We start from the raw sequence: 12,096 nt of genomic DNA, 5'->3' as shown, positions 1-12,096 counted from the left end.
ACACTGCCTTGGCCCATATCCTCTCTCATTCTAGTTCAAACTACTTTATAGTTCAATTGAATATCATTGAGGATTCATTCCCAAAATAATGTTCTTTCAAGTTTGAAAAAATGTGGGTGATGGATGAAAACCTAATGAATACAATAGAATAGTAGTTGAAGGAAGTAGAGGTTTTAGGATCAAAGCTAAAGATGATCAAGAATAAATTGCTACTTTGTAATAGTTTTGAAGAAAAAGAAAGAATAGAGTAAGAAATTGAGGATCCTAAAATGGTAGTGATTGATAAAGGAATGGACACAAAACTCTATCTCAAAGAAAATAAACTATTAGCTAGTTAGGAAGATATCCTTAATATGTTAGTTTGAGCTTCACTTGGTTTCAAGAATACTTTAATATTCTCTACTTAACAAGGCTAACCATGTAAAGGTGGAAGCTCATCTAGCCTCACCCTCCTCCCCCTAACATCAATCTAATTTACCCATTATCATCTAATTACATACTTTATTCATTCATTCATCCATTTATGAACTATAACATTCAATCAATACAATCACATAACATTTATTAATATGATATAAAATTATTTAATACAATATACTAATCAAGAATTCTTTAACACATAACAATATTCATTAACATGAAATAAAAATCAATATTAGTACGCAAAATTCAAATGATAATTACTTAAAAAAATGTTCTTTCATTATCCAATAAAGTTCATCAAACAAGGTTTATCAAAGAGAATTTCTGCAAAATCATTTTTTTCCTTAGCTCTCTTAAGAGAAAGGCTAATAGGAGCATCAATATATTCCTTATTCTCCTCCTCTTGTGGCACATGTAATGCCAAATTATGATGCCTCCTATTTTGAGGAGCAGGAGGCAACTGCACTAAAGGGGGCGATGTTGCAAGAACAAGTAAATGGGTTAAATTGGCATACTCTTTTTCTTTTTTTATTTGTTACACGTATTTAATTAAGTAGTACAAGATAACATACATTTTTATTACCTGACAATGCCAGACCATGTACATTAAAATTTTGATCTGCCACCACATCAACATGCTAAACACTTGGAACATGCTCCACTCATTCACCATGATGTTCATTATGCTCTAAAATATTCAAAAAAAGGTTACATGTCAAATTTTAATTGAAGATGTTAAATTTTATTCATAATTTCATAATTAATTTTCAATAGAAAATTAATACCTCCACCACTATGATGTACATCATGGCCTTCATCATGCATATGTTTGGTGATAGGATATGAAGGCTACAGTGAAATGTTATGCACATTGTTATATAGTTAATTTATATTCAAAACTAACACCAAAAAATAAATTTCTAAACTATTCAATTTGATTTAATTTTCATTTGACCAATTTACCTGTGTATTATTTGGTACACCAGATTCTTGGGTATGGCTTTCAGATTCTTGGCACAGGCATGCAACCATTACTTTATAGCCTTCCTTCAAGGCAATTTTTTTATCTTCATCCATGAGCTCTACATTGAATTCTGTGCCATATATATTTTTCTTAATATTGTCAGTTATGCATATATTGTTTGATTAAACAAAATTATTTACAACATTATATAAAAAAAATTATATGAAATTTTGTTGTTGCTACTTACAAGTCAAGACTGAAGATACATATAGCCACAAGAGCCAAGTTTGTGTTGGCCAACCTTTTCTATTCTTGCTTTTGTAGCCACTGATGTGTCCTACATTCTATGAATAGTTTGAAACATGTTAGATTATATATTTACACAGATCACTAATTAGGGCATGATTACATTCTATTTAACAATATCGTGACATACCTTCTTTTTTTCTTTTTTGGTACATTTCCTTTATTATCACGTAGCCTTTTCTCTTTTGAATCTTCTATTATTTCATTCCACTCCATCAGTGCAATCATGCACTATTTATAAATTAATTTAGATAACTATTAAATGAAAAAATACCTAGTATAATCAATAACGACATTGTGTGCTCCCTCTTTATGGACATCTAAGGAGGAATGTTATTGTTAATAACAAAAAAATGCCACACTGAGTAAATAGATCTCATATCTCCAAATGGATTGACACTATCTACTGCCAATGAAAGCTTGAGATTACATGGTTCTTCTTTAAAGTGTGACCATGTTTTTTCTATCTCTTTAAATATAGAATGATCCATAGGCATTGACATAATGCCATCTTGGCTTCTATTTTGTGCATGGTAATCCATAAGTTGTGCCAAGCTAGTGCACTTGAATAATCATTGAAGATTTGGAATAATGGGAATGTATCAAAGGACCTTGTGAGGCACCTTTTTTGTTATTTGATCTGAGTGATATCTACTTATACAAAAATGATGACATTCTATTGCAAATTCATGTTGTTTATGATATAGAATGTGATAATTGGGACATGCATGTATTGTTTGATACTTCATTCCAATTTGATTCATAATGGTAGATAATTCTCAGTATGAATGAGGTAGAATGTTTGATGGTGGTAACAAAAACTCACCTATCAACCTACAACAAAAAATATGAATTGTTAATATAATGAATAGTAATGGTATGATAACATTGAAGATGACAAAAATGGCACACCTTAGCATACATGACATTGCTATATTGGATAAACCATTCATAACCTTCAAGTTCACCAACAACACTATAGCAGAGAGAAGAGTTGTTTGGGAGCCTTTGTATAGGGGCTCGTGTGCCTTCTCAAGTATATGTATATCAAGACCATCTTCATCATCATTATCAAATGCACTAGTACCATCATCATGAGCATCTTCATCAACTATGCTAATACCATCTTATTAAATCATTTCCTCCAACACATTATCATCTTCTTACATGGGAGTGTTATCCCCAACTTGAATATTCAAATGTCCATGTTCCTCTAGTAGGAAATCCAAATTCACCAATTGATGAAAATTGCGGCCTCTTTCAACATGACTATGTTTCCTACAATAACTCTGGATATTGTGATTAGAATTCTTCAATTCTTTAAGCCCTTACACTTTTTGCAAGGACAATTAAATTTATAATCTTTTCTCTGGAACTAAGACCACAATGTAGCCATTATCTCATTACTTTGTTTTGGGTTCATATTGTTAGGCGTAGTCTTTCTTTATAGGAAAATATATCTGCAAAAATATTGGACATGTTGTACTTAATGTTTATATTTGTACATATGGTTTTGAAAGAAAAATTTAGTGCAACTAATGTGTATATCTAAAAAAATATTGGACATGTACTTAATGTTTATATTTTCACATATGGTTTTGAAAGAAAAATTTAGTCACCTCACTCAAATTCACCCATATTATAATATCAACAACTTTCATTGAGCTTTTCCATTACTCCTTGTTTTTCATGAGTTGGGGTTTTTTAATAGGGAAAGTTTGTATCTAGTGTAGAGTATGCACATATAAGAATTGTGACTATTTATGTCAATATTTTGGTATGATTCATCCTAGCAGCTATTTGGCTTTCCTTGTGTACATGAATACTTGGTTTTTGGAAGTGCCAAATTTTTTTGTTCTGTATCGAAGGCATTCAAAACATTCAAGATTTTTCTTCTTCTATGAAACACTAACTAAGTCCACTTCTATATGTTGGCCTGATAGGATAGAGAGAATGAATTCTAGTTTGGGGAATTATTTGTTGGCAAGACAGTGACTTACATTAATTCAATCAATAATTAATAAATATGCATCTTGACATTTTCATTTCTAGCCAGTCATGAAACAAATGTATGAATTTGATGAGAAATATTATGAAATTTCTTCTCCATAGAAGGTTCAATATAAGGGATGTCAAATGAGTCAAAAATGAAAGAAGAGGTGGAGCATTGTAATTCAATTTGAAAAATTTGTTCCTACATGATTCATACTATCTTTTTATAATGGTTATCCTCATTGGCATCACTAGACTAGAAAGAATAAAGTAGAATGGAGAAAAGGGATGTTTCTAGGAAAATGAACCTCCAAATGCTCAAAAATCTAACAAAGAAGAATAAAACATGGAGGAATGCAACATTGTATGTGTTTTGGAGAATGGAAATCTACTTATCCCCAAGAATATGTCTTTCAAAGGAATGCAACACAATATGTCTTTCGGAGAATAGAAATCTGCTCATCCCTAATAGTATATCTTTCGAAGTATGTTTTCCTATCTTAAACTTATAAGGAATCTTAAATAGAGTATTTCATTTTCAAAACAAGGAAAAGAATCAAGAACCTAGAATACAATGACTACAAGTTGATGAAGAAGTGATCAACAAATAATTCTAGATTTAGTACACCCCAACCTTGTCAAACTTCTTGAAAACATAAGGTTACATATATTAGCCATTATTCTTATAAGATGTGTCATCAAAAAAATTAAACCAGTTTGAAAAGATTGTAAGTGCAATTTTCATAGAAAAAATTTACAAACTAACAAAATATGCTTTTCAAGTACCTCAATCTTCAATAGATATGTTGTGGGTGCATATCTATCAATTGGATTCGATTGTCTTTTGGCCAAAAAATAAAACTCTTTCTTATATTATGTTAAATTTTGAAAGATTGACATCACAAGTGTGAATGAAATCATTGCAAATGTGGCTTTGAAGTTTGTGAATGTCTAATGCACGAAATGTATTGGGTTTGTTCTCGGTATATACATTTTATAATATAATCTATAAAACTATTGTTAAATTATTTATTCACTAATAATATATTATTTCTCTTACAAGGCTATCAACACTTTACTTGGTATCCTTAAGACTTCATTTCAAATATAACTGTATGCTATTGAGTAGACCTTAATTATGTATACTACAAATTAAACACAAAATAATTTTAGGACATATAAGCTATACTAAGGTTATTACTATCTAGTAGAGACTAGGTCATGACTCACTAAAGAATATAATTCTTTTTAAGTTTAAACAAATTGGCTTTTAATCCATAGATTTCCAATCTAAGATCCAAATGAAAAGTCATCAACCTTTTTTGGGCTTGTCAAAGACTTCATCTTAAATACAATTGCACATAATTGAATAGCTCTCAAGTTTATTTTCCATGCTGGTTGACATCTCATTTTCAACTTGATTTCAAAAATGAAATCTATGAGAGGTTACAATTTTTTTTGACATATGATAATCAAATAAATTGACAAAAAAATTTGACAATCATAACTTATTTTCTTAATTAAGAGAACTGGCTTTCAAATTAGAAGAACAAAACCCTATAATAGAGACTCTCTGTCCCTAATTTTGCACACTTTAATGATGCTACAAGAGCATCTAGGAAATCCTCCCTATAATTAACATTTTGGCTTGTATCTAAAATTATCCAAGTCAAATTAGTTATTGTGTGCTTATTTTAGACCTTAGGAGGTCTTTCTATGTGGACTAGGTGAATTGGTGTTAGAGCCAAGGTCACTAATTAGTCTTTGTTAGTTGTTGTAGCAAGTTTAGGCTTAGAAGCTAGAAGAAGGGATTTGAGTTGTAAATGTGTCCTAAACACATAGAAGAGGTGAAAAATATTATTTAAGGTCATTTATGATGTTTATACATTGATCTAGAGAGGTTAGAGGTCCTAGAAACAAGGATCATGGCATAAGTGCAAAGATGCCAAATGTTGTCAAATGGTTGTCATGACAACATTTGCAATTAATTGTAAATGTTGGATGCAACTCAATTACCTTGGATCCCCCAAACATTAGGAGTGGAAAATCCACTAAGATGGACTATAATCTTGGGAAAAGGCATCTAATACATACTAGATACTCAATATGAAGGAGGAGAGTTAGATTGTAACAAGTTTTATGCAAGTAATAGTGACTATGATTGAGATTTAGTGTGTATACTGAATTTTTTGAGAACTTGTGTTGTTGTATGGATTGAAAGAGAAATATTTGCATTGGATTCATATAGTAGGATTAGTTTCAAGAATTTTTGATTGTTTGTGCTTTGAGCTTAGAGATAGTTTAAAGGCCTTAGAAAATTGTTTTGTAACTAGGTTGTTCACATGTCTAGTCCATACTAGTTTGTGTTGTCATGGTTCCCCCATGAAATATATCCATGGGAAAACCCTTGAGTTGGATGGAAATGTTAAGGGAGTTAGTTAGTTGTCAATATCTAGGAGTAGGAGTCATGGGATGTAGGAGAATGATTTTTAATATCAAGCCCTAAGCGAGCTAGTAATGCCCAATTAGAGGTTTAGAGGTGAAGAAATGAGAAAATTTTGTAGGGTTTGATAATAAAATATAGAAGAACCACATGTACATGTGTGGTATGATCTTAAAAAGTTGTGTGTAAATTTTTAGCAGTTCACCAATCCATTATGGTGAGTTGTGAGCAAGAAACCAACAAAACCCTATAAACTAGGCCTATTAGTCCTATTAGCCTTAGATATTAGGATACCTATGCATGGATTCTTTGAGAGTCTAAAACTAGAAAAATATCTCATTAAATCTAAAAGAGTATCTGGATATAGTGGTAGTTTTAAAACTTATTTGGAAAGTTTTGGCAAAAAGAGTAAAAAGGTCTCTAATTAGGCCTAATTACTAGTAGGTCATTTTAGGCCTTTACAAGGAAAGAACTTGAACCTGGTTGGAAAGGGCTTGGAGATCCCTAAAAATGGATCCAAATGTAAGAGAAATCAATGCTAATGGATAAATAAGAACCCCTACAATGAAGTTCATGAGTTGTTTGAGGTTGGCACTTGGAATATTCTAAGTGTAGAAGGAAGAGTTGAAGAAATCTAAAGGTGTTTGTCCTTCAAGGTGAAGCATAAGGAGTAAGATTCTTGTAGAAGAGTAAGAATGAGCCTTAGTTAAAAATCTAAGCCTAACTAGATCCTAGAGGGGATTAAGGATCATTGGGAAAAGTTAGAAGGCTTTCCTAAGTACTTGTGCAAGCACACCCTAGAGCATTTGCACCAGGTTTCAACAAGAAATATGCGTTTAATATTACATCCTATTATACACTCAAAAGATTTTATACCTGTTGGTAAAGAGATTTGTCACAGAAGAATTTTCCCAATGGAGTGTATGTGGCAAATCTTTCACAACAGTTGGATAGGCCCTTGATATTCGACCTCTGATACTTGTACTTCATGGTTTGACTTTCAATCCTTTTCTCAAATATGTCGAGTTACAAAGAAAATAAGAATGCTGATTCGAACTCGGGTGACTTAATGAGTGGAACTTCTAAAGCTACAGGTCAGGAAAGGGTATTTTGTCAAATGTTTTGCCAACACCTTGTATGTTCAGTTTATGTTCACCACCATTTTTTTTTTTTGGCATTCCGTCAAACAAATCAGGGGCGATTTCGGGAGTTGCTTGCATCTTTTATGTTCCTCACTGCAGCATTATTGAAAATAGATGAGAGCCTTTATACAAAGTTTTGGCTGAGCAAATCCAGCAATCATCGAAGTCCATGAAACCATGTGGGATTAGGCAATGTATCAAACACTTTTCTTGCTCACCATCTCCAAAGCCGTAACCCCGCCCTTAACTATCATTCATCTCGGGTTTGCAATCTCCACCAGAGTCCCCGCACTGTCCTCTGTCTCATCCTAGCATCACTCGCATCCTCATTTGTGTGCAGCTTTGACCATCAACTATCGAGGGGTTTGATATTGATAAGATGTGTTATAGTGTCATCAATTTATGAAGGTCGTGCGGCTTGACTTGGGAGGAGGGAAGAAGGTATTTAAAACTAGGCATCATATCACGGATTGCCCATTATAATAACTGTAGATTCAGACTAACTCTAATAAAGTTGAATCATGAGTTGATAGTGCATTGAATGGGGTGGCGCACGGTTATTGCATTTTAACAATATTGTAGCCTGAATCTCACGGCTCCTTCATTTCACATTTCTTTGACTTCAAGCATGGTTTCTACTGCATACGGCTTTAGATGTATTCAGTTAACTCCAAGGTATTAGAAATACCAATTTTGCAAACTTATAAAACCTTTGACTGTGGACTTATAACCTAATTATCAGGCTCGGAGGTGAGGGAATGCTGAATGAACTCCATTTTTGTTTTGATTATCTCTTGACAAGATGTCACTAAGATTGCCGATTGATTCTCTCGAACAGACCCTATGCTTGGCAATGGTATGAGAATTGATCTAAATGAACATGGGACTCGTGTTCCTCATACTTTATCATTCTGCGCTTAATTTACTTCAGAACATAGACCATCGTCCATGTTTGCATATGCACTATGCCAAATGATTTATATACAATTCAATGCATACCTTGATTCACATCCATATTTACATATGGTTTATATAATTGGAAATTTTCAAGCAGGTTAATAACCGTCTCATGGAGGTTAAGAATTACACGTTTTTAATCGCTATCATTAACCTATTGGAGAGGTTAGAAAAAATGTATTTTTAGTGGTTAACATTAACCTTTCACTTGAAGGTTAAGAAAAACACATTTTTGGTGGTTAACATTAACCTCTTGAGAAGTTAAAGGTTAAGAAATACGTGTTTGGGTGGCGATCATTAACCTTTTATAACTTGAGGCTCAGAAGCTGGATTTCAATGATCTCAAGCGCTGTACGGAGTTGGGAATAAGCTGGGGACATGGAAGTTTGGAGACTCACAAAAATTTAGTGATAAAATGGCCAATTAAAAGCTTAAAATTGGACAATTTAATAAAAATTAACCAAGTCTTATAAAATTGAAAGAATTTTATAGCCGGGCAACAGCCGGCTCTAACTGGGGACAAGGTCTAACAAGGATGAAGCTCAAATCTAGAATGAATAAAGTAGTGCCTTATCCATTGGGCTATGAAATAGAGTCATTGAAGGACCAAATTATAAAAGAGGGAACAAAAACCAAAAACAGGACAACAGAAAGAAAGGCTAAAACAACACCAACTAACGAGAGCACACCAAAAATGGGATGACCTATATACAAAAAGGTGTATGGACACCTTCTATTGATGATAATGTTTTAGGTGTTGCCCATTATAAGGTAAGGGCAACGGGGTACCACTCAGGTATGACAAAATAAAAGAGTTCCTTCCGTATACCTCCTTGATCTGGAACGGGCCTCTCCATAAGGAGTCAAATTTTCCATGTAATCCTTTTGGCTCTCTGCACTTATCCCAAAGCAAGACAAGATCGCCTTCTCGAAACATCCTCTTCTTAGCCTTTTTATCAAATAACTTCTTGACACGGGATTGATGTTCTTGAATTCTATCAACAACTATCTCTCTTTCTTCTTCCAACTTTGTCAAATACAACATTCGTTTCTCAAGAGCACCTTTGAATTCAAGATTCTCAATGGCACTCTGTAATTTCAAGGTGGATAACTCTAAGGGAAGAGGAAGAGCTGGCTCAGTTCCATACAGGATCTCGAAGGGAGAAAATCCTGTTGCTCTTTGTTTAGTAGTACGATCTGCCCACAATGCATCGTACAGGTGCTTGTGCCAGGATCTTTGATTAACATCTATCAATTTTCGTACAATAGTCATAATATTTTTATTGCTTGATTCCGCCTAACCATTTCCTTGTGCAAAATAATTAGAGGAATGAGAGAGAATAATCCCGTATTGATAGAAAAATGATGATATCTCTTGAGAAGAGAAGTTGGTAGCATTGTCAGTAACAATTTTATTCGGCACACCAAACCTAACCAGAATGTTTTGTTTGATAAAATTGCACACCACTTCTAAAGTTGTTTGTTCTACTGGGGTCGCTTCCACCCACTTGGTAAAATAGTCAGTTGCCATCAAAATATGAGTGTGTCCAGCAGAGGATGAAGGATGAATAGGACCTATGAAATCCAAACCCCATTGTTGAAAGGGTTCTTCGATCACCACTGGTTTCAAGGGCAGTGCAACCAATTAAACTTTTCCTTTGAAGTACTGACAAGAATCACACTTCTTCACCCATTCTACTGCATCTTTGAATATCGCGGGCCAGTAAAAAAAATTTCTCAGAATTTTGTAAGCTGTTACTGATGTGGAGTAATGACCTCCACATGCTTCATTATGAAATAACTGAAGCAACTCCTTTCTTTGTTCAGAATCAACACATCTCAGAAAAGTACCATCTATCCCTTTCTTGTATAAGGCATCATTCCAAAGAATGTATTTTTCAGATTTCAATTTTAAGGTCCTCTTCTCTTTAGGTGATAAATGAGCAGGACATTCCCCATATGTCAGAAAATAGGCAATATTTGAAAACCAGTCATCAACATTACTAATGAATAAAACTAAAGGCATTTCTTCCTTCGTCCCTTCCTTAGAAGATCCTTCCGCAATTGCCTTACACAAACCTTTTCCCCTGAAAAGATTTGTAGGTTTTATATCGAGATCATATTCTTGTACTTTAGCTATCCAGGAGGCCCTTTTGTTCACGCCAATTTCTTGTTGTGTCAGAATAGTCTTCACTGTTGAGTCAGGGACAAACACCTTGGAGTGAGAGTTTAGGACGTAAAACCTGAATTGTTTCACTGCTCTAACTAGAGCATAAGCATTTTTCTTGATCAAGGAGTATTTCAATTCATGTTTCTTAAGAGGGATACTCATGAATGCTATTGGGGCCTCGGTATTGTCTTTGTTAGGTTGGGTAAGTATAGAAGATAAAGTGTTTTCGAAGGCATAACAATACAAATGAAAATCCTTAGAAAAATCTGGATAAGAAAGGGTAGGCACATGAGCAATTTCAGTCTTGATTTGTTCAAAAGAAGCCTTACCTTCTTTTGTCCACTTAAAATTAGTATTCCCTTTCATCATATCCACAATTGACTTTGTTATCTCAGAGAAGTCTGATATGAACCTCCTTAAAAAGTTTATTTGCCCAAAGAAAGATCTAATTCCTGGTTTACTCATGGGAAGTGACAACTGTTGGATAGCTTTCACCCGCTCAGGATCTATCCAAATGCCCTCTTTGGAGACAATATGCCCCAGTAGTTTTCCTTTTGTCACCCCAAATATAGACTTCTTAGGATTCAGTGAGATGCCTTGAGTTTGACATCGATGTAATATTGCTTCTAGATGATGCACATGATCTCTTCTCTGTTTTGAAAACACTGTAAGATCATCAAGATACATAACAATGATCTTATTCTTGAAATCCTCGAATGAATGATCCATGGCCCTTTGGAAGGTGGCCCCAGCATTTATCAAACCAAAAGGCATACGATTGTAGGCACCCCGTGGATGATAGGGATGAGGATATCGACAGTGACCTCTGAATAGGGGTAACCTTCACAATACACATAAAGGTTCCGGGTCGGGCCAGACAGGACGAAGGCATAGGAATGGAAACAACGTACCCCATGGAGTGGTAAAAGTGGTTTTATGTTGATCTTCAGGTGCAACACTGATCTGGTTATAACCGGAGAAGCCATCTAACATTGACATGAGTTCAAAGCCAGATACCAACTGCAAAATATGATCCATGACAGGGAGTCCATAATTATCCTTGAGTGACGCCTGATTCAAATTGCGGAAGTCAACACATATTCTTATCTCACCATTCTTCTTCCTAATAGGAACAATATTAGCTACCCATGTTGAGTGGTGAATGGGATAGATAATCTTTGCTTTAAGCATCTTATCAACCTCATTGAAAATAGCGTCTGCCACCTTGGGATTGAATTGTCTTTGCTTTTGCCGAAAGGGAGTTGAACCAGGTTTCAAGGGAATCTGATGTTTAAATTTCCCATCCATGAATTCCTTTAGATCTTCATAACCCCAAGCAAAAATGTCTTGGTAAGCATTCAATAACCTTGTAAACTCTTCTCTCTCTTGAGATGTCAAATCTTTCCCTATTAGAACCATCCTTGGATTTCCCTGAGAACCAATATTTACTTTCTCATAACCTGAACAATTAGAAGGTTTAGTGTCCTCAACTTTCTCTTTCCTTTTGTCTTCTTTATTAAAAAGACTCTCTAGGGTGACTAATCCTCTCAGGATAACATTACCTTCCAATTGAATAACCTCAGGATCATCTTCTTGTTTTCCATTATGATTGCATGATCCTTCAAATTTTAGGTCTAAAAATGGATGCCTCCCTCAAGAAATGCAATTATTTGCCCATCATCATCAAAAACTTGCTAGT

At 34.2% G+C, this 12,096-nt stretch overlaps 1 protein-coding gene across 1 annotated transcript; it reads right to left on the bottom strand.

Annotated features, from left to right (window-relative positions):
- Positions 1–7,524: 7,524 nt before the first annotated feature.
- Positions 7,525–9,500, bottom strand: LOC149561698 (uncharacterized). Its single transcript, XM_089827887.1, has 2 exons — positions 9,057–9,500; positions 7,525–7,578 (listed from the first exon to the last, which is right to left on the bottom strand). The coding sequence occupies exons 1-2, from the start codon at positions 9,498–9,500 to the stop codon at positions 7,525–7,527; spliced, it is 498 nt and encodes a 165-aa protein (XP_089684013.1).
- Positions 9,501–12,096: the final 2,596 nt, after the last annotated feature.

Source organism: Cupressus sempervirens, chromosome 4, assembly GCF_028749045.1.
Source record: "Cupressus sempervirens isolate cs-2001-9-10 chromosome 4, ASM2874904v1, whole genome shotgun sequence".
Classification (NCBI taxonomy): domain Eukaryota; kingdom Viridiplantae; phylum Streptophyta; class Pinopsida; order Cupressales; family Cupressaceae; genus Cupressus; species Cupressus sempervirens.
The sequence above is the reverse complement of the archived record's forward strand: the minus strand, read 5'-3'. Positions and strand labels throughout refer to the sequence as shown.